The 22,718-nt window shown below is 49.2% G+C and overlaps 1 protein-coding gene across 1 annotated transcript; it reads right to left on the reverse strand.

The window, feature by feature from the left end:
* Positions 1-1,877: 1,877 nt before the first annotated feature.
* On the reverse strand, positions 1,878-3,095 carry PRR7 (proline rich 7, synaptic). The gene is made up of 2 exons (XM_036752739.1): positions 2,657-3,095; positions 1,878-2,349 (listed from the first exon to the last, which is right to left on the reverse strand). Exons 1-2 carry the CDS (start codon positions 3,093-3,095, stop codon positions 1,958-1,960), a joined length of 831 nt encoding a protein of 276 aa, XP_036608634.1. The 3' UTR covers positions 1,878-1,957.
* Positions 3,096-22,718: the final 19,623 nt, after the last annotated feature.

Here is a 22,718-nt window from a genome sequence, read left to right on the forward strand (position 1 = left end):
GAGGGCAATCCCAACATATCTTCCCCATTCTCCCCCTCCCTCATTTCCCTGGACTCTGTTCTTCATCCCCCAGCAGGTATAACTGGTTGAGGAAGCAGAGGTGGGGCAGCCAGGTAGGGACAAAACCATGAGCAAAAGGAGAGCCTGGAGACAAGGTAATTCACACCACTAGGAGGAACTAAAGCCCCCAGTCATTTGCACTAGCTCCTGTAACACAAGATCATCCTATTTAGAAGTGGGAAGGTCACGAGAGATTGTGGGATCATAGATGTAGATTGAGAAGGAGCCTCAAAGGCTATGGAGTCTAATTCCTCATTTTACCAATGGAGGAAACTTAGAGGGGTCAAATGACTTACCCAAGGTCACAAAGGTTGTAAGTAGCAGAAGTGAAAATTGAATTCAAGCTCCACCATCACCCCACTCCCTAATCCTGTATTCTTTCTACCATGACTGTTTTCCATAGGAACCTCAAACTAAGGTCCCTTTGCCTGAGCTGGGAAGAGAAAAAGGAAGGGGGTCACTGGCCCAAAGTGTGGATTAAATGTAGTGTCAGATGATTGGACACTGGACTGTCCTCTCTGCCTTGTGACTCTGACCTGGAATGGACAGTTCTCAAGCCAGGCCTGCCCCTCTCCTGCAGAGATTGGAAGGAACCGTGCCAGAGCAGACTTAGCAGCGGCTCTCAAGGCCCTTGGATGACTATTGATCACCACTGGACACTGGAATACTGGTGTCTGGGATGGTGCATCAAATCATAGGGTTTAGAGCCTGACATCGTCTAGTCTAACATTTTACATAAAAGGAAACTGAGGCACAAAGAAGACAACTTGTCCCACATCACAGGTAGCAAAAGGCCAGAGCTTGGCCATAGCTCACCCGCCTTTAGCAGTCTTTCCATTACACCATGTGGCTCTATAGTCATGTCTCAATTATTGGCTGTGTGACTGTGGGGAAGTCACTTCCCCATTTCTAAAATAAGTCTGCTCTTGACTTGACCCTTGCCAGTTGTTCGGCATATCCATCAAGGCAGTGGTGATGTTTTTCTTGTAGGATTTTGAGGTAGGAGACTTCAGCAAGCATCTGAGGGAGAATCTTGCCCAAATATCTTCGCCTCTAGCAAAAGCCTGGTTTACTAGGACTGTATCTGCACTCCAAGTTTCCGGAATTTTATTCCTTGGTGCTCAGAGGCAATAAACCAGTGTGGTGTATTGCAAAGAACCCTAGAACTGGAATCACAGACTGAAGAATTCAACCCTAGCTCCTCTACTTACTAGCTAGTTATGTGACCTTGGGCAGCCACTTATCTGATCTGGGCCTCAGTTTCCCTAAATAGGGAAAGACAAAATATTTTGCAGATGTAAAAGTTTAAAACAGACTAATCCTAGGGACCTTTTACAGCTCATTTCTGTGATCTAGACGCTCCCCCTCCCCCCAATCTTATAGAAGAGGAAACTGATCCCCAGAGAGAAGAGACTTTCCCAGGTCTTACAGGTAGCTAGTGGCAGAACTCAGGTCTTGGGATTCCAGATACAGGTCTCTTTCCACTACGCTCACTTTAGCCTCCAGAGAGGTCTCTGGAGGTGGAGCTGGCAGAGATTAGGCTTCGGACCCAGGGATCAAACATACTGGGCGGGGCGCCCGGGGTGGGGTGCCCTTTCCCCCCCTTTATCCCCACCCCGGGTGCAAGCAGCAGGCTCTCCCTCCCGTTGTACCAAAGCCGATCACACACCTTTATTATCCTCAAAATGTAACAAACAGGGTAAGAAATAGCCCCGAGTCCTAGGGAAGCGTTTTAAAAACCCCCGAGGCCTAAGAAAGGAGTCTGAACGGCCTGCCCTCGGGGAGGGAGAAAGGGAGAAAGGCGCGGGGCAGGGCAGGGAGTGGGGCAGCGCTGGCTCCGGTCCGGGCGCTTAGCCCCTGGGGTGGGGCCAGGGGGCAGGGGCTCGGGCCACCCCCTCTATACGGCTGTAGTCCTCCCGAACAAGGGGATGGAGACGGGCAGGCGCCAGGCTCCGTGCTCCAGAGGGTCGCGGTTGCTCAGCTCCGAGTCGGTCCAGCTGGGGAAGACGCGGCGGGAGCGTTCGGCCTGCAGGTAGAGGGCGGGGCAGGGCGGGCCGGGCCGCGGGGCGCTGGGCAGGTGCAGCGCCGACGAGTAGCCTCGGTCCAGAAAGAGCGGCTTGTAGTTGGGCGGCTGCTCCTGCTTCTCGGAGCTGTCGCGGCTCAGGAAGGGTGTCACGATCTTGCGGTAGAGGCCGCGCGTGTCTGTGAGCACCTCGCTGTAGGGCGGCGGTGGCTCGGCCATCAGCACCGCCTCCTCGTAGCACGGGGGCTTGGAGAGGTCCGATTCGGCTGCGAGAAGCCAAGCCCATGGCCAGGAGTCAGGGTCAGGGGCCTGGGGACACTTTTCCTGCCCCAGGTCCCCACCGCGCCCTCCGCTCCCCATCCTTTCAGCCAACCCCCGACCTCCCTCGCGGCCTCCCAAGCACTCCCCTCATCCGACTCCCAGCTCCCAAGACTGACCGAGGTTCCCTCCTTCTAGGCTGGCCTGCCCCCCTCCCCACAGCCCCCCAGGTCAGTCAGCCTCCAGCCCAACATCCTCCCAGGTTTGTGCAGTCCCTTCCCCTCTTCCTGGCCGCAGCCCATTCAGGGCGCCCACCTTGGCGCGGGTAGCTCCAGGGCCGGGGCGGCACCAGGACGTGAGGCGGGTGCGGATGAGAGTGCGGATGCGAGTGGGGCGGGTGCGGGTGATGGTGGGCTGGGTGGGGCTGGTGCTGTGCTGGGGCCGAGTGGTGCAGGGCATGGGTATGGCCAGGGGCCTCCAGGCGGACTCGGGCCTGCGGGGCCAGTCCTGGGGCCAGCCCCAGTCCGGGGGGGCTCCCGGCCAGGCTGCCCTCCAGCTCCAGGGGCTCCAGTGGCTCTAGGGGTTCGAGCTCCAGGGCGCGCAGGTTCTGCTCCCGCAGCCGCTCCTCGTGGCGCCGCTTGAGGCGGCGGCGGAGGAAGCTACAGAAGCAGCAGAGCAGGACCACGAGGCCCCAGATGAGCCAGAAGCCGGCGAAGCAGGTGAGGAAGGTGTAGGTGCCCTGGGACATCACCATCTTGGCGGCGGCGGGCGGAGGGCTGGGCTGGGGTAGGGGCGGCCCGGGCTCAGTGGGCGCCCCGGGCCCGAGCCATGGAGTCACTCAGCAGCCCGCTCACTCCCCTGCGAACATCGCTGGCCTGGGGCGGGGGCCGGAGGCCGGAGCAGGAGACCCCTTAGGGACCGGCCGCTACGAGCTGAGCCGCGGGCCTCGCTGTCCGTGGAGCGCTGACCGAGGCCGGGGGCTGCCCACGTCCGGCGGGGGCGGGCGGGCGCAGGAGGCAGCGGCTGGTCGCCCAGAGCCTGCCCCGACTCATTCCCATAGCTCCCGCAGGCCCCGCGGCGTGGGCACCTACTCAGCCACGGGTGGGCTGGATCTGTGAGGGGCAGAGCAGAGGGTAGGGAGGATGGTCAGCTCCAGACGGCCTGCCTGGTGCTTACGTGTCTGTTTCCTCCCTCTCCTTTCACCTTCTTTCTCTCTCTTTGCCTTCTCTCTCCTTTTCTCCTTCCTTCTCTACCTCCCTCTCCCCCCATCTTCTGTTTTACCTCTTCTCTCTTTCCCTCTTCCTCTTTTCCTTTTCTATCTCCCCTCCTTGCTGGCCAAGCTCAGAGGGTAACCGTTCCCATTCACTCCACCTCTCAGGGCAGACACTCTGGTCTGGTTCCTCCCTCACTAACCTGTTCCTTGGTCCTCCAGTCCCTTGGGGAATCAGCATGTGACTTGTGGTTGGATTCAGAGGACGAGTAGGATAAATAGTTTTTGCCCTAGCAACTTGGGGACTGGGGAGGAAGGTATAGTTTGCAGGTTGGAGTGAGGGGAGGCACCACTGCTGGACTGAGGGCACATAGGCGTTGGGGAAGCACAGCAGTCCAGGGAACATGGTTTAGGGTAGTATCTGCAAGAATCTCTTGGAAACCAAGAAACCCAGAGCTCAGACTAGAACCACTATCCCTGAACTAGCTGGGTGGTCGGCAGGAAGTGGAAGGGGGGGGCTGAATCGTCCAGTTGTGCCAGAAGGGGAGGAGGAGCTGACAAAGTAGGTGGGGAGGGAAGCCTCTAAAAGGGGCAATGTAGGCCAGACAAGCAGGAGGACCAGCTGCCCTCCGACCCCTAAAGAACATTTGCTTTCAAAGGATCTGTTGTTTTCTTTAGCTTGTGCCAGAGCTGGTATTTAAGGAAAACAAAGTGAGTTTTGACCCTAAGGTATTTTCAGGGATTGGGTTGGTTGAGAGGGCTGGCAAAATAATCTTCTGACTGAATTGGTCTGACCAGTGAAACCTTCATTCATTTATGAGTCTTCAGGTTATTCTAACTCTGAAGACCTTTTGTGACTCTGTTGCCCACACTAAAGGATAAAACAAACTCAGGCATTACAGGCCCTCTACACTCTGGATCCAACCTACCCCTCCAGTCTTACTTTGCTGCATTCTGCTCTGTATTTCAGCCAAACTGGACTCTAGCTCTTCCCCAATCCTATCCTGGCCTTTCTGGCCTCCATCCATTTTCAGTAGGCTTCATCTTTGCCTGTTGAAATTCTCTTACTTCAAAGTCCAGCTCCTCTTCCCCAAAGGCCTACTTGTTTTTTTAGTCCCTGCCCCACTCCCGCCTGCTCAGATTTCCCTAGAACACCTTGCCTAGATCTCTCCTCTGCCCCATCACACTCTACCTTGTATCATATTCACTCCCAGCACCCCCCCACCCCATTTAATTATAAACTCCAGGAGAGCAGGACCTCTGTTGCTTTTCAGCTTTCTTTCCTCAACCTGAAGACAAGGCCTTGCTTAAGGCAGGTGTTTAATACATTTTCATTGAATTTAATTTGTTAGGGAGGGAAAGTCTGAGGGGAGAGGGAAAGTGTGGAGAGAAGAGAAGGAAGAGTGGAGAAAGGACCAGTATTGAAGGTCAGGAAGGATGGTAGATCAATAGGCTAGTGAGGGGGTGAAGGTATGTGTGTGTGTGTGTGTGTGTGTGTGTGTGTAAGAGGGCAGATATAGGGGAGGAGGATTGGTGCTGGGAGTGGGAGGGCAGCAGTGAGCAGAGCCCTTTTGAAGGAGCCAGTTTCTGGCTCCCAGGTCAGAGTTTAAGACTTCCCTCTCTCCACCCTTCATCTCTCTTCCTCTATCCCTGAAACAAGACTATCCCCATCCTCAGATCCCGCCTGATCTCCTCCTGCCCAGGGTCAGCGTCCCCCAGTGGCAGACTGACTGATGATGTCACTGGAGACACTGACGTCACTAAGGCTTCCCCCGGGTCGGCACACGTTCGTATTCTCCCGGTCGCTCCCCAAGTATGAGCGGGGGGTGGGGGGTGGAGGGAGGAGTGCCAGGACTCGAGTGTAAGCTCAGGTCATTCCACTGAGATCCTAGGCCTGCAACAGGGCGAAGCTTGGGGTAGGCTACAGAGTTTAAAGCCTCAGGCAACCTTACCAAGGAACTACAAACTTTCCTTAACCGTGCATTTTAAATCCTCCCTCCAGGGAGCTGTCCAAGCCTCGAAAGAAAACGATCGAGGGCTCCTCGGCTGCCGTCAGTCACCCTTTTACGTCCCAATTTCCACCCCCATTCCGTAAGGGAGGAGCCTCGGCCCGGCCCTTGCTAGGGACTTGTTCTCGAGTTCACCCATTTTCCTTTTCCAGTCCTCCATCTGAACGCAACCGCACTGGGTAAAAGCTTTGAGTGGGTTCCAGGGGCCCTCTGGCACTCCGAGAGCCTCAGTGCACGGAGCTGACGGGTCGTTTCAGATATGTGCGGTGGGGCGGTGGGTGGGGAGCGGGGCAAGAGACAGCGACAGAGGCCGACCAGTCAGAAAAGAAATCTGGGGGTCCTGGAGTGAGGGAGGTGCGAGGACTTGGCCGGTCTCTCTTCGGATATTTAAAGAGAGCCGTGGAATATAGCAAGAATAGCTTACACTTCTATAACCCTTGCTTACACATAGTAGGCGCTTAATAAATGCTTATTGACTAATAAATGTTTCTTTCCTTTCCTTCCCTTTCCTCACAATAACCCTGCAAAACAGTGCAAACAAAAATATAGGGAAGATCAAGCCCAAAGAGATTTAGTGACTTACTTGCCCACGGTTACAGAGATTGGAAGCGGCAAAGTCCACACTAGAACCCGTCTCTCGGCTGGGGCTCTTTCCACTACACCATGGTGCCGCGCGGACACCCATGGGCATAGAGTCCGTGCCCCTGCTCCTCCCCGCTCCTTAGGCATAGCCTGTAGACATCTACCCCGCCGCGCCTCACCCATATCCCAGAAACAGATCCGAACACATACTGTACATGCATGTGCCTAAGTCCACACGTGCAGAGCAGCGCTTTATGGAAGAGGTCATGGGCCACTCTCCCACGCACCTCCCAGATCCTGCCTGGGCCACCCTTTCATTTCCCAAGGCAGCACACTCGCCTTGGGGCCCTGTTCTCCCGGAGACTCCCGGAGATACCAACCTCCTGGTCTTTACCAACGCCCCCAGACGCTTAGACTCGCAGCCATAGCCTGGGTTTCCCCCACTGGTGGGACACATCCTCCCACTACCATCCAGCCCAGCCCAGCCCAGCCCCGCCCCGACACACCTGGGGGAAGCACCCCCAGCCTTCCCGTGGTCGTTTCTGCAGGTGGGGCGGGGGCGAGGCGGGCTCGGTAAGAGCTCAGGAATAGCCGGGCGGGGGCGGCTTCGTGCCAGGCCCCGCAACGTGCACCCAGCCCGAGAGGTGTAGATGGTCCAGAGGTTGGGCGGAGAGCCTGGTGAGAGTGAGGGTCTCTTTGTTTCTTCGATGCTCACTGGATGGGGTGGGGAAAGAGGTCAGGGTTGGCCTCTCTCTGCGCTAGCTGCCCGGAACACTCCCTGCTCAGGGTGTCTCTCTCCCTCCTTCCCGCTGTCGCATTCCCGCCCCCCTCGCTGCCTGTCACACTCCTTCCCTCCCCCATTTCCTTGTCCTCACCCCCTCCCTCTCTCCATCACACAGCATTTCCCTCGCCAAGCCTCTCCAGTCCCTTTTTCTGCCTGAGGGAGATGGCAAGGATGAAGGCTGGCATCTTCTCCTAGAGAGAGGAAAAAATAGATATGGGCATGGGAAATGGGAACCTCCACTTCCTCTTCTGGCACAGGGTCTTGGGGGCAATTCAGCCTTTAGACTCTTTTCTCTAATGACCATCTGTCCCTCTGAATGTCCAAGGTCTGGCACCTCAGCCATTTCACTGTGGGAGTGGATTCTCCCTGCCCACAGGTGCTCAGGGCCCCGGCAGGCTTTAGTTCACTCCCTTGTGACCTGATCATCTGGACTTCACAGGGATCAATTCAAAATCTTTTCCAGGAAATCTTCCATGATTCCCCCTGGGTTGGGTGGACCTCTCTCAGACCTCTATTGGCTTTTGACTTTGTTAAATCTAATGTTTCTCTCATTCTAGACAACCGTGGTTGTCTAATGGATAAGGAGGTCAGCCTTGGAGTCAAGAAGACCCACCCACCTGGGGCACATATTAGCTGTGTGACACTGAACAAGTCACAACCTTTCAGTGCCCCCAGACAACTCCCTAAACCTACAAATTATAGACTGTTTTCCACATTGGGAGTTCCTTATACTGAGGAAATCATAGGTCCAGACTAAAATGTCTTTCATAGGATCTAAAGCTGAGTAGTAATTTGGATCTTATCCAGCCCAACCCCCTCCTTTGATTGATGAAGAAATTCAGACCCAGGGGTGGAGGTGGGGGCAGGGAGTGTTAGAGGGTGCACAAGGAGTAAGAGGCTGAACAAGAATAGACCCAGGCCCTGGATTCCAGATCTTTCCCTCATACCATGCTGCTCCATGCTGATGCACTTTTCATGGAATGTATATTATAGAAATCAGTCTTATCCCCCTAAACTTTACATAAGCTCCATGAGGACAGGGACTGTATTTTGGCTATATTTATCTCCTAGCCTAGAACAATTCTCTGCACATTTGTTGTTCAGTCGTGTCTGACTCTTCGTGACCTCATTTGGGGTTTTCTTGACAAAAATACTGGAGTGGTATGCCATTTTTTTCTCCAGCTCAATTTACAGATGAGGAAACTGAGGCAAAGGGGGTTAAGTGACTTGCCCAGGGTCACACAGCTAGTAAGTGTCTGAGGTCAGTTTTGAACTCAGATTTTCTGACTTCAGGCCCAGCCCTTTATCCTCTTCACCACTTAGCTGCCCCAGCAGGAGCTTTATAAGTGTTGGTTGTTTTTCATTGTGTCAGAGAATTGTAAGGTCAGGGCCAGGATATTAAACTGACAGGGGAGGTATCACATCCTCCTATCGGTACCTCTCTCTTTTCTCATTCTCCCTCCTTTCCCCCACCCCATTCTGCTCTTCTTTCATTTCCTTTCATCTCCCTACAAAAGGGGTCTTTAATCTTTTTGTTGTCATGGGCTTTTTTTTTTTTTTGCATTCTGGTGAAGCCTGTGGACTCCTTAGAATAATGTTTTTAAATAATTGAAGGAAATGCTTAATTTCAGGTATAGGTTAATGAGGAGAAAAGTGTTATTTCCCCCTCTCCCCCACCCAAGTTCATGGACCCTTGGAAATCTATCCACGTGGATCTCCTGCCTTTGGTGCACCAGTTCCTTGGTTCTGGGGGACCCCCTCCCCCAAATTAAGAGCAGTATGAGCCTGAGAGTTGTCTTAATGGCATATCCAGGGACTGAAGAGCTGGTAAGGTCATGAAGAGGCTGACTAGTAGGCCTTCTGCTCCTTCTAGCTGGGAGAAGGGTGAGCCCTGGTCTGGAGACAGACTTAAAACAGAGAAGGGGCACAAGCCTTGGAAAGCATACTCTGGCCCCCAACTCTATCCAGTGTAGTCCATTTCTTCTATGTACCCTTCCAGACCTGGGACAGTCCCTCCACTTCTTGGGCACTGTGTTCTGAGTCGAGACAATGGCAGGAACAATAGCGCCTGCCTGCCCGCCCCCATGCCAGCCCCTCCACACAGCTGCCATGGCGACAGAGCCCAGAGAAAACCACGACATTGCCGCCTGCCCGACAATGCTGCTGCTGCTGCTGCTGCCAGTCACTTGGAGTTAATTAAAGCTGTTGTTCTCCTTTTTCTGAAACCCTGGGGAAGTGTTTCAGGAATGCTCCAAGACAGCCAATCACATTCATTTAAAGAGACCCAGGCCTTGGTCGGGGTGCATGGCAGTAAGGCTGTCCAACAGGACAGAAATGGGAAGTATAACCTCATGAATAAACTGAGGCTGGAAATATCACTGTAGAATTTAGACCTGGAAGAGGCCTTCTAGACATCATCTAGATCAACTCTTTCATTTTACGGATAAGGAAACTGGGGCTCACAGAGGTGTAGTGACTGCCCAAAGTCACTCGGGTAGTAAGTGGCAGAAATGGGATTCAAATTCAGCTCCTCAGACTCCAAATCCAGTGCTCATTTCCTAGCTCCATGCTGCTCAAAAGAGGTAGGGGAGGGACAGGAGTCACTGGGGAGGACTTTGCTTTGGCTACTCAGGTTACTGGGCAGAATAAATTCTTTGGGAGTGGCAGGGGAAATGATACACTGGATTGTCACTCAAAGCTTCAGAGAAAAGGAACCATTGAGCTTGGAGTTCCATGTTCAATGACTGGCACTTTCCATCCCCTTCTTGACCCTTTCATTCTGGGAGGATCTCTCTAAGAGTTCATCTTTGCCTTTTTAGCTTTTTCCTCTGCTCTTGGTAATCATGCTCACCGACACCTCTGCGCAGGTGACTCCTAAACCTCTCTTTCTAGCTCTTTCCTTTCTTCTGTACTGGAGACCCACATGTCCAGCAGCCAGTGGACATCTCTACCTGGATGTCCCAGCAGCACCTCCAACTCAAAGGTGTCCCAAGTCAAGTTCACCATCTTTTTGCCTAAACCTTATCTCCTTCCCCAGCTTCGCTATTTGTCTAGCACCACCAGCAATCTTTGTCTGATATCTTAGGCTTGGTTTTGATTCTTTTCTCTTCCTTATCTCTAATAGGGTCATGGAGTTCAAATCCATCTCTTTGTCCTTATCGCCATTGTCCCCATCCTAATACAAGCCCCCTTGTTTATACAATAGACTTCTGAATAGGTCTTATTCTCCTGCTCTCCCCACTTCCATCCAATCTTCACTCTGCTGCCAGAGTAATCTATTCTGTCTGTCTGTCTATCTGTCCATCTGGTCATATGACTCTTCTATTAAAACATTTCCTGTGGCTCCCTATTGCCTGGCATCCAAGGCCTTCCACAATCTAGCACAACACTGCTTTTACACATCATATTACTCTTTTCCTTGCAATCTCTGCTCACCCAAACTAGCCTACTTTCTGTCCTTCCCCTCCCCTAACATAATTGTGCTCCTTTGATTCTGTACCATTGTTCACCTTGTCCTTTTGGTCTAGAATGTCCTGCCTTTTCTTTTAATTCTTATGCATTTTTAATACCCAGTTCAAATGTCCCTTTCTCCAAGAATCTTGTCCTGATCAGTAGTGATCTGCCTTGTGACTTTGTCTTGCACTATTGTCACATCATATTGTCTATGATTCCCCCAACAGACTGGGAACTCCATGAAGAGAGGAACCCTGGCTCATTTACAGGTTGTATCCTCCTCAGAACCTAGCACTGGGCTCTGCAACTCTGCAAGCGTCTAATCAATGTTTGTGGAATGCATTATGTTCTAGACTTGTCAGCGCCCTGCAGTGCACAACCTTGTGAGGCTCACACAGCAGGTTTTAGGTCAAGGTAAAGGCTGCCTGTGATAGAGTGGAGGGATCACTAGGAGGGTCTAAAAACTGAGGATTGAGTCCTCATTCTTCCACTAACTTGCTGGGTGACTGTAGGAAAGCCATTTCTTCTCTTAGCCTCTTCTTCCTCACCTGGAAAGTGAGTGCAGTGCTTGGCACATAAGAAGTGCTTAATGAAGGTTGTATGTATATATGTATATATGTATGGATATGCATGTATGCATGTCTGCCTACCTATCTATCTAATCTGTCTGCCTATCTAATCCATCCATCTCTTTGTGTCTATTTAATCTATCATCTATTTATCTATCTAATCATCTATCTATCCATCTCTATCTATCTCTATCTAATCTGTCTGCCTGCTTATTTATCTATCTAATCCAATGATCCCTATCTATCTACCTATCTATATATCTATCACCTATTTAATAATCCAGTCTATCCATTCATCCATCCATTCATCTACCCATCCACCTGTCCACCTGTCTGTCTATCTATCTATCCACTTGCCTATTTGTCTATCTATCTACCTCTCTATCTCTCTACCTACCTACCTATCTATATATCTATCACCTATCTAATCATCTAATCTAGCTATCCATCCATGTATCTATCTATCTATCTATCTATCTATCTATCTATCTATCTATTTATCTAATAACCTAACCTATCCATTCATCTATATGTCTGTCTGTCTATCTATCTATCTATCTATCTACCTCTCTATCTATCTACCTACCTACCTACCTATATATCTATCACCTATCTAATCATCTAATCTATCTATCCATTCATCTATCTATCATCTGTCTGTTTGTCTATCTAATAACCTAACCTATCTATCCCTTTGCCTATTTATTTGTCTATCTATCTATCTAATCTGCCTCCCCCCCAATAATCTAATCTATCTATACATTTGTTTGCCTATCTGTCTGTCTGTCTATCTCTTAGAATTATTCCATAGGATTGGTGGATGGATCAAACAAGCTTTAATGTAAAGTGTTTGCTGTAAGAATACCAACTATGATTCTCATTAAGCATACTGGGCAGAGGCCCTCAGTACTTCAGCTGGAGAGAACTGTGAGTGGCCTGGGCAGACAGGCATGGACCCTCTACCATGCCAGGCATGGTGAACAAACATTATGAGAGGCATCTAGAGGCAGGATGGTAGTGTATAAAAAGTGCTGGACTAGTATCAGAGGACCTGGTTTTAATTCCTGGCTTTGAAACTTCATTTTGGAATCTTGGATGAATCATCTAACCTCAGGTCCCTCATCTCTAAAATGGGAATAATAAAGCCTGAACTACCTTCCTTCACAGAACTGTCCACAGGATCACAGAGTTCGGACTGGAAGGGACCTTGGCATCAGAGTCCACTGAGTTCAACCCCTTTACTTTACAGATGAGGAAACCAAGACTAAGAGGGGTTAAGTGACCTGTGTCACACAGAGCTACTAAAGGCCTGAGATAGCATTTGCACTCCAGGTCTAACACTCTAACACAATAGACAACACTAGTTACCATATAGATATAGATGTAAAGATAGAACAAGATACACCTTAATGGACTCTTGGAACAAAAGACCTTTGGTTTCTAGAAAAATTCTAGAACATGTTATTAATAACATGCTTTTTGAGTACTTAGAAATGGAAGTGTGTATACCTACATACTGGAAAAGTGAATGGCACTAAACTCCAGAATCTTTGCCAAGAAAACCCCATGGACAATACTGGCGTGTATGAGTCACCGGGTCACGAAGAGCCAGACACGACTGAATAACAACAATACCTATTTATGGTTTATATACAGGGTGTCCCAGAAATCTTAATGCAGCTTTAAGCCTTAATCAAATGAGCTTTTGTCAAATGACATGTGGCCTGTCTACACCCAAGACCTGAACTTTCCTCCGCTGCTTAACCTCTCCTGTTAGCTGGCTTAGTTTTGGGTGAATTAGAACATTATTGGATGGTAATCCTGGACATTACAATTCTATAGCAATATTTGATTATAGAAAAACCAAGTCAAGGAGGAGAACTTCTCATTTGCACCTGCATCTCATAACATCACAGGATCCTAGAGTTAGAGCTAAGAGGGAATTGGTTGATAAAAAGGCCTATAGAAATAGGAGCCACAATTACCTACCTATAAAAATTGTAGCCAATGGACACTTCATTCTATGAGAACCCAGCCCTGTGACCAAAACATGGAAAATTTAGATGAGGAAGAATCTCTAGCTCTATAGTCCAAATCCCAGGCATTTTATTTTTGTTGTGGGTGAGGCAATTGGGGTTAAGTGACTTGCCCAAGGTCACACAGCTAATGAGTGTCAAGTGTCTCAGACCGGATTTGAACTCAGGTCCTCCTGACTCCAGGGCTGGTACTCTATTTACTTTGCCATCTAGCTACCCCCAATTCTAGGCATTTTAAACAGCTCCTGGAGAGGGATTGAGGGTCCAGGCTGAAGAACCAAGGAATTGATAATAATATACTTTCTTCCTTCTCTGAACTCTTGAACCTTTTACTTTTGAGATTACTCATTTGATACTTCTCACATCTTGATTTGTCTCATCAGTCATTGTTTTGAATAAAGTCCTCCCTGGATTCCGGGCTTGGGAAGGATAGAACATAAATAGTTAACAGGGAGTTGAAACCCAAGATAGGTGAAGAGATTTTGAGGGAGTCCTTAGCCACCCTCTGTGAGTTCAGGTTATCAGACCCAGGCCAACAAGGTCATTAGATGTAGGGTACTGAAAGAATTTGCAGATGTGATGGTTGAACCATTGTTAGTGATAACTATATCTGAAAAAAATCAAGGACACTTCAACCCAAAGGACACTCTCTGGCACACAGAGAGTCCAGGCAAGTCTATCTTTAAATGCCTGTTGATTGACTGACTGGCTGACAAAGGCCAGGGAACGTGACTTTGGTTGTTAGCAAAATTCTGGAACATGCTATTAAAATCATGCTGTGTATGTACTTAGAAAGGGAAGTACTTCTAACTTCTGAAGGAAGGACTCAGCTCCAGTCTCACTTTTTGCAGATCTTTTCTCATTGTCTCCACTGCTAGTCCTTTCCCTCTAAGATTGCTTTCCATTTATAGTGTATATATCTTGCATGTACATAATTACCCATGTTTTTTCTCTGTTATAATGTGAGCTTCATCAGAGCAGAAACCATGTGTTTTTTGCCTTTCTTTGTATTCCTCACGTAGCAATAATAATGCTGAATAAATGCTTGTTGATTGACTGGTCGTCACTGGAACCAGAATGGTTCAACAAGAGCAGACTACATCAGATTAACTTTTTTTTTTGGTTATTTACATGGCTGCTAGACTGATTCTTGGATGACATTCTATTGATTGAATTAAGCCCTGGAACACTGCAAAGTCTCCCAAATGAGATAATCATTTATGTAACCCCTTGGCTAACTATCCACACTGGAAAAACTAAGTGGATGGAAAATACCCATTGTCTAGCAAACCATAGCATTGATTTATCAGTACATATATCTTGGACAGACCCAGTGCAATTAACTTGGCCCAGAATTGAATAGGAGGGGAGGAGCAGCTTTGGATTGCCTTTGGAAATTGTTCAGTTCTTTTAATGACTCCAACTTCCTCCTGAATGAAACAAAAGCCAGTTTGTTTGTTTGCTTGATTTTAACAAGGTTCTTCTGGTGATTCTGAATGGCTACAAGTGATGGAATGCCATAGTCTCTTAAGAATTAAAGGTAAAGGTCACTCAAAGGCCATGGAGAAGCACATAGTTGGTGTGCACAGGTTACAAGTTACTAATGAAGAATTGTGTAGCTGAGTTGATGTGAAAGATGTCATCCTGCAGATGGATGATGAGAAAAGGTGGGGCAGTCAGGTATGAGAGTGAGGATAAGCAATATCCTGGATGCTCCATTAATGTCCGTGAGATGTGAGGAGATAGAGAGGAAGGCGCTGATGATGCTGTGTGAGCCCCCATGGAGGATTTACAGGAGGAAATGGACAAAAATCACCCAAGATGAGCAGGCACAGATAGATTATGCTCTCACCAGTGGAGGGAAAGCCCATATCAATGAAATGACACATCCATTGATGACCTGAAAGACTAGCCTTGTATAGATCAAGGGAATGCCAGAGATATAGAGAATATGGATTTCGTAAGAAGACATTTGACAAAACGTCTTAAAACATCCTTTTGGGCAAAGTAGAGAGATGTGGATTAAATGAGAGTACAGTCAGTTAAACTTGGTAATGACTTAACATAAAAAGCATTGATCAATTGATATCTACCCGGAGGGAAGTCTCTAGCATAATGCTCTGCAGGGGATCTTTAGTGAAATGCCCTAGACAGGGATTATAGATTTAGGTCTGGAAAGGACCTCAGAGACCATGTAGTCCAACCCCTTCATTTTACAGATGAGGAACTGAGGCCCAAAGAGGTTAAGGGACTTGCCCTAGGATCAGCCAGCTAACATCTCATATGGGATTTGATACATCTTCCTGACTCTCAATCCAACACTCAAGCTAGGATGCCATGCTGACTCTAAAACACTGCTGTTCAGTGTTTTAAAGTGTGTCTAACTCTTCTTGACCCTTTTGGGGTTTTCTCGGCAAAGATACTGGAGAGGTTTGCCATTTCCTTCTCCAGCTCATTTTATAGATGAGGCAAACAAGGTTAAGTGACTTACCCAGGGTCACACAGTAAGTGTCTGAGGTCAGATTTGAACTCAGGAAGACAAGTCTTCCTGAGACCTGGCCAGGTGTTCTATCCACTTCATCACATAGCTGCCCCTATAAATCATTATAGATCATCTAGAACTCTGGACTCTAGGGGAAGCACCTCGTACAGTGGGGAAAACCCCACAGGTTCTCAAGTGTGAGGACTAGAATTCAAATTCTGCCTCTGTTCTTTACTACCTATGTGATCTGAGTCAAGTACATTCAACCCTTTGGACCTGAATTCCCGCTTCTACCAAATAAAATGGCCTCCTTTCTAGCCCAAACTCTCTGGTCCTGTGAAGTACACTTAGTCCTGTTTATTAAACGTTTTTGTCAATGGCATCTATGAGTGTGGAGGTGGTATGCTTATTAAATTTGCAGATGATGCAAAGCTAAGAGGGAAAACTAACATACTGGGTGCAGAGTCAGGGTCAAAAAAGATCTTAATCAGATGAAATACAAGAGGGATAAATGTAAAATCTTTTACTCAAGTTTTTAAAAAATTGACAAAAGGTTTAGGATGCAGAGGGATGGCCAGGTGTTCATTAAAAAAAAAAAACAACCAACAAAAATGATGTGAAGGTCATAGTGGACTACAAGTCCAAATATGAGCCAACAGTTTGATATGGCAGCCCCAAACCTAAAGCAATCTTGTGCTGCATCAAGAGAGACATAATATCCCAGGAGTTGATTTCTCACTGTATTCTACCATCGTTAGATAACATCTGAGACAACTAGGGGGCATCATGCTGCACAGAGCACTGGGCCTGGAGTTAGGAAGATCTGAGTTCAAATGTGACCTCAGACACTTCCTAGCTGTGTGACCTGGTCAAGCCACTCCACATCTGTTTGACTCAGTTTCCCCAACTGTAAAACTGCGATAACAATAGCACTTATCTCACAGGGTCATTGGAGGATCGTATAGGAGTATTTGTAAAGCATAAATGCTTATTCCATTTCCTTCCTATCCAAAGTACCTCATTTGGTCCTGAGTGCCTCACTTCAGGGAGAACCCTGACACATGGGAGTGTTTCCAAAGGTTGGTGACCAAGACGAGAAGGGGACCTGACAGCGTGTCAGGGGAGAGTCATTTGAAGGAACTGTTTGCCTGGAACAGAGAGGACAATGTGGGTATGATGGCTGTCTATTTGTAGGGTTATCAGGGAGAAGAAGGCCCAGAGGGCAGAACCAGGAACAATGAGTGAAGTCTCAGGGACAAAGATTTTGGCTGGATAGAAGAAAGAATTTTCTGATAATTAGAGATAACCAAAAATGGAACAGGCCGCTTGTGGAGGTGGTGAGTCCCCCTTCACAGGATGTATTCAAGGAGAGGTTTGATGACCACCTGGTGAGACTGTTAGAGAGGGAATTCTTGGTAATGGAAGAGCTGTTTATATGACCTCTAATTCTGAGATTCTTGGCAAAGTCTGGTTTACAAAGCACATCTGTATCTCATTTAATCCTCATCATACCCCTATGAGGTAAATTCAGGAGGGCCCATTTTCATAGGGATTGAAGTCAGAAGGGACCTTGTCCAACACCCACATTTTGCAGATGAGGAAACTGAGGCCAGAGAAGGGAAGTGAATTTCCCAAGGACACATAGTGGGTAAGTGGTCTGGCAGAAACAGAACCTACTGTGGCTCTTAGTCCAGATCTCCTTCTTCTGAACCGCAGTCTTCCAACTAGATTGTGAGCCCCTAGGAGGCAGGGGCTGTCTGTGGCTTCTACTTCTACTCTCAGTGTAGGGCCTTGGCCCCTGTTTTATGTTGCTTTATCATTTTCAAAGTCAGTTTCCTGGACACCTACTGTGCAGAGAGTCCTTCAGGAGGCTGTTTGCAAGGAGGTATAACTGAGGCAGGGGCTCATGGTTTTATTGAGGACCTAGGACAGATGCCTAGCAAAGAGGAATTGCAAAGCCATGTGGAGGGAGCGATCCCTGAAGACTGGGCCCCTGGTGAAGGAAGTGTCCCTTGAAAAAAAGGTCATTAACAGACAAGTAGAGAAGAGGAGAATTCAGTCAGAGGGCCTTGGTTAGCCCCCCAGCTCTGCCGTTTACTAGCTGTGTGACTTTGGGCAAACTCTTCCCCCTCTCTGGATCTCAATTCCCTCTTGTATAAAATCAGGAAAATTGGACTAAGTCTAGGGCCTAAGGTCCCTTCCAGCCTTAAATCCTAGGTGATGAAAAGCATTCTGGGAAAGGCAACTTGATTTTTCTTGACAACCCCACTGGGAATTTACTGTCTCCATTTTGTAGATGGCGGGAAAAGAAGCCCAGAGAGAAAGGAAAATGACATGTTCAAAGTCACAAGGCAAGTTAGTGTTTGGAGCTGGAATCTGAACCCAGGTTGACCAAATTCTAATTTTGCTGGTCTTTCCACTACACCACGTGCTTCCTCTATGAGTTCTCTGGGGCCTGACTATGGCACTGTTGGGCCCCTGTTCTGCATCCTCTCCAGCTCTGAATGGCTTGGCAGGCTATTTACTGAGCCTGTGGGGTTCCTGACCCAATGAGAGAAGCCCCTGAGCCAGTGAATTCTAACCTGACTGCCAGAGACATAGGCTTACTGCCTTGGTTTCTTCATCTATAAAATGGAAATCATCATATCTTTGTCCTGGATCGGTAGTCTGATACGGAAAGAGTAGTAAACTAGATAGGGATGTCAAGAGGCCTGGGTTCTAGTTCTACCCCAGACCAACTAATTGTGTGACCTTGGGCAAGTGACTTTCCCTCTTCTGGCTTCAACTTCCATCTCTGTAAAATGGGCGAGCAGAATCACCCCCCTGCCAGTCTTACGGTGCTGTGGGGAAGATCAAATACCGCTGCTATTAGCGATGATAGCAATAATGGAACCACCAATAATTGCTGATCTGTGCATAGGACTTTATAGTGAAGAAAGCATTCCACCTGTGTTTTCTCATCCTGCCCTCTCACTGTCTCTGGAAGGGAGATAAGCAGCAGCTACTGTCTCCATTTTACAGAGGAGGAAACTGAGACCCATAAAGGAGAAATAACTCCTCCCAGTACGTAGAAGAGCTAGGTCTCCAAATCTAGGTCTCTGAATCTCAAGTCTCTACCTCCAAAGTGTACATAAAGCACTAGTCACGCGTGAGGGCTGATTATAATAAAGAAAAGGCTAATGGGGTACATTGCAAATGCAAAGTGCTATAAAGACTGGGAAGGGAAACACTGCTTTCTATTGTATAAGAACCCAGAGGGAAAGGCTGCATCTTTCATGTAGATCATTTTAAAAAGGGGAAACTGGATTCTCTGCCGCCTCCTGCTTTGTTCCCTGGAACCTCATGCTCCTATCCCATCCCCTCCCTCTGGTCAGTCCCTGAATAGGTAAATGTGGTCCTCGTACTGTGGGGCACTAGGCTCCCTCCTCCTTCCATTCATTGTCTCCTGTGTTCCTGGCACGGAAGCTGAGCTGGGCCTTTGCTGATTTGCGGCCCACTTGTTCCACTCAGGGCTTCAAGTGAAGCCCACCTCTGACAGGGTCGCCCCTCGGCAGGCCTCACAGTCCTTCCTCGTCCGTGCCCTGTCCCAAAGAGCAGAGTGGAAATGAAGACAGAGGGGTAACTACATCCTAGTCCCCACAGGGCCTGGGGAAGAGAAGAAATCTGGGATTATTTAGCCTGGAAAAATAGAAATCAGATTTAGGGTTCAGAAATGGGCTATAATCCCCTGAGGGATTTAGATTGAAGGAGGCCCTTCACCACAGGTAGATGCCTGACGAAGGCTGATGGAATGTTGATACATATTCTCATAAGGAAGATACTCACCTGTCTGGGGTGGTTTAAATGAAGCCTTTGAAAGGCTTGGATTAGAGTATTTATAGAACACCCTAAGCCAGCTAAGGAACTTGCGGGGAGAGACGTGCAGGAAGAGAAAGAACAAAAGGAAATGGAAGCAGCACTTGGCATGACTGTTTTGCACATGGGAAGACTGAAGCTCAGAGAAGGAGCCTCTCTTCTCTGGTGACCTAGGATGGCCATGAGTTGCCCCAAGCTAGGATTAGAACCCAAACCTCTGAATTTTCTGTCTGATTCTCTTCCCACCATCCCATCCTACACTGCCCAGTCAGAAGGGCCATTTTACATAGGCCCATTTTACAGGTGAAGAAACGGAGGCATTGGGATGCACTAAATGGCTTAAAAGGTTTAGAGCTGTAGTAGTATTTAGAGATCTTCTTGCCTTGCTGATGAAGAATTGAGGCATAGAGAGGGAAAATGACTTGCCTAAGTCATTTATAGAATGCTTTAGAGTCTACAGAAAACTCTGCTTATTTAATTTAATTCTTGTGACAACCCTGGGAGGTAGGTGCTATCCCCTATCCCCATTTTACAAGTGAATAAACTGAAGCTGAGAGAGGTTAAAGGTGACTTGCCTGGCATCGTGAAGCTGCTAAATATCTGAGGGAGGATTTGAACTGGAGTCTTCCTGACTCCATCTCTAACATTCTCACCGCTGCACTATGCAGCCACAAAGGCAGGAGGTAGGAGATGAGGCTGAATTCAAACCCAGGTCCTCTGACTTCTGACTCGGGATCACAGAAACTGGTTCTTGGACATGTGCTTGCCGCAACGGCAGTACAAGGTCACCCATTCTTAAGGTCCCTTCCAGTCAATGCCCAAGGGAAGGCTCCCAGACACCAAAGGGGCTCGGCGCTCAGTGCTTCATCCTTGACTCACCAGGTTTTTCCACAGCATGGGCACCATGTGCCAGTGCAGGGGCTCTTGGCATTACAAGGAGTAGCGACCCCAACCTAGTGTGTGCAAGGCTGAGTCAGCCAGGGTTGGACAGCCATTCATTCCCTGGCTTCTGGGATGGGAGGGAGGGCAGGGAAGGGGCCAGGTCACTTCCTCTGACTCAGATCTCTTTTCTCACACAGCAGCTGCCATGGTTGGAATGTGGGCCCCTAGGTCCAATCTCTGGGCCTCCCCTCATGGGGCCGGAAGAGGGCCCCAGGTTTCCTCTAGGCCCAGGCCATCTCAGCACAGGCAGCTCATTGTCCTCAGACAAGAAAAGGACACTTATGGCCCCAGGAACAAAGGGAGAGAAAAATGTGGCTGAGCTCCGGCTGGCTCCCACATGGACGCTGCCACTGCAGTACGTCAGCAATCTGCTCCCCCCACCCCCCTCCTCTTCCTTCTCTTCCCTGTTCAGCTGCCTCCCTCCCCTTGGTATTTCCTGGGAGAAGCAGACAGGTCTTGGATCAAGCAGAGATCTCAGGATTCCAGACATGGTAGATTATTCAGATGGGTTTAGGAAAGAGAATCCTGGAACATTTCATTTGCTGTGAGGGCCCCTGAATCAGGGAACAGGGAAGACTTCTTTGGGAGAAATGGAGAGGATAAGGTCTCCTGTTAAAGAGACTTATTTAAGACTGGGAGCTCACTGGAGCATGGGTTCGAGTGGGAGAAACAAGAATGAGACCTTTGGGCTTTGCTTCCAAGTCACAGGGGAGCCCCAAGTCCAGCAGAGGTTTCCCAGTCTCCGAGCCTCCCCCGCCACGTTTGCAGTCTCACGGATCTGCTCTGAGGTGAATCAAAGGCAGCCACCCCATACGGAAATTGGCTCCTGCCCTTTTAGGGGTTAGGGGCTAGGGGAGAAACAGGCTTTGATGTACTGTGGCTGCTGAATACTCTCAGGCTCTCCCTCCCTCACTTCCCCACCCCAGCCTCTGCACCTCTGGCAGTCAGTTAAGGGGTCAGGGGGATGGATGGATGGATGGATGGATGGATGGATGGATGGATAGATAGAGAGATGGGGACCCTATGAGGATAAAGAGACTTTGGGATGACAGGGTCTCCCCTATGCTCGCTGGCAGTAACCGTCACGTCTTAAAACCCTCCTGAAGGCTGAGCTGGCTCCTCTTTCCTATCTTCCTTCATGGCCTGGCCTTAGGAACTGTCTTGAGATGCCTAAAACCCTCAAGGTCCTAGCCTTATAAACCCTAGTCATTGGTCTAACTTTTATAGTCTTCCTTTCTGAGCATTGTGTCACAGAGGGAATCCAGTTAACTCTTAATTGGGGGAAGGGGGATATCTCTCCATTCTTTACCTGAGGAGGAAGAGAACTGAAGTGGAAAAGCCATCCCTCCTAAGGGTGAATTCAAGGCCCAGGGTTCAGAGCCTGTGATGGGCCAAGGAGCAGGCAATTCTGGCTTTCCCTGGACTTGGAGAGAGCTGAAGCAGGCAAGGCCTGTTCCAGGAGGGAAGGCAGTATGGCTTGTCCGTGAAGCACTATTTTGGACATCCTTTGCTAGTTCTTCACAGCTAAAAGCCCTGGGCTTACAGTCAGAAGACTCATTTATGTGATCATGAGTGTCATTTCCCATCTTAATTTCTTCCTCTCAAATGTGGGGGTGGGGATGGGATGGGATTAGACTAGACCATCCCTAAGATTCCTTCCCTAGGGTTGACATCTTATATTCTAAGACCCTTTACACTTCTTACATTCTATGTTCTGTGTCCTAAGGTCCCTTCCAGTTCTGACATTCTATGTTCTAAGGTCCTTTTTAGTCCTGACATATTATATTCTGGGTCCTAAGGTTCCCTTTGAAGCTAATATTTTGTGCTTTGAGGTGCTTTCTAGCTCTGATATTCTGTGTTCTATGTCTATGGGCCTCTTGCCATGCTGATTCTGTGTTTTAGGGTCCCTTCCAGCTCGGATCCAAGAGGACACCCCAGGTCTGGGAAGAGATGGGGATACCCGCTGGGCTGGGAGCCCAGGCTGTCCAGGGTGGGGCCCAGAGGAGGGAGGGCCTGCCTTCGGGGGCAGGAGATTCCCTTTGGTTGGGGGGGGGTAGGGCTGTGGCACCCACCCTCCTGCAGCAGCCGGGCTGGGGGTGGGGAGTGGGGAGGAGGCGTCTCTGGGTTTCAGGAGATGTGTTTCCCTGGTGAGTGCAGCCTCTTTGCCATGGCAACTGTTACCAAGCGAACCAAGGGCTCTCTCTCTCTCCCTCTCCCTGAGCCGGTGCTTGTGTGTGTGTCGGGAGTGGGGGGGGGGAGAGAATGAGGATTGGGGTGAGGGGGTGCTCCCAGAGCTGCCGGGCGCTGGGTGCAGGCAGCGTGGTGGGGGGAGGAAGGGCGAGAAAGCTCAGGTCCTGGCCAGAGCCCGGGGCACTCAGACCCCCGCCTGGCACACACCCACCTGCCTCCTGGCCAGGAATCCTCGGGGCTCCCCCCTTCCCTGCCCCCCCGCACC

Source organism: Trichosurus vulpecula, chromosome 3 (genome assembly GCF_011100635.1).
Source record: "Trichosurus vulpecula isolate mTriVul1 chromosome 3, mTriVul1.pri, whole genome shotgun sequence".
Taxonomy (NCBI): Eukaryota; Metazoa; Chordata; class Mammalia; order Diprotodontia; family Phalangeridae; genus Trichosurus; species Trichosurus vulpecula.

Excerpts from the sequence above, each read along its gene's own strand:
- PRR7 (XM_036752739.1), bottom strand. The coding sequence starts at position 3,095 with ATGGTGATGTCCCAGGGCACCTACACCTTCCTCACCTGCTTCGCCGGC. Across the intron at positions 2,350-2,656 it reads CTGGAGCTACCCGCGCCAAG|CCGAATCGGACCTCTCCAAG; the intron begins GTGGGCGCCCTG and ends GGCTTCTCGCAG.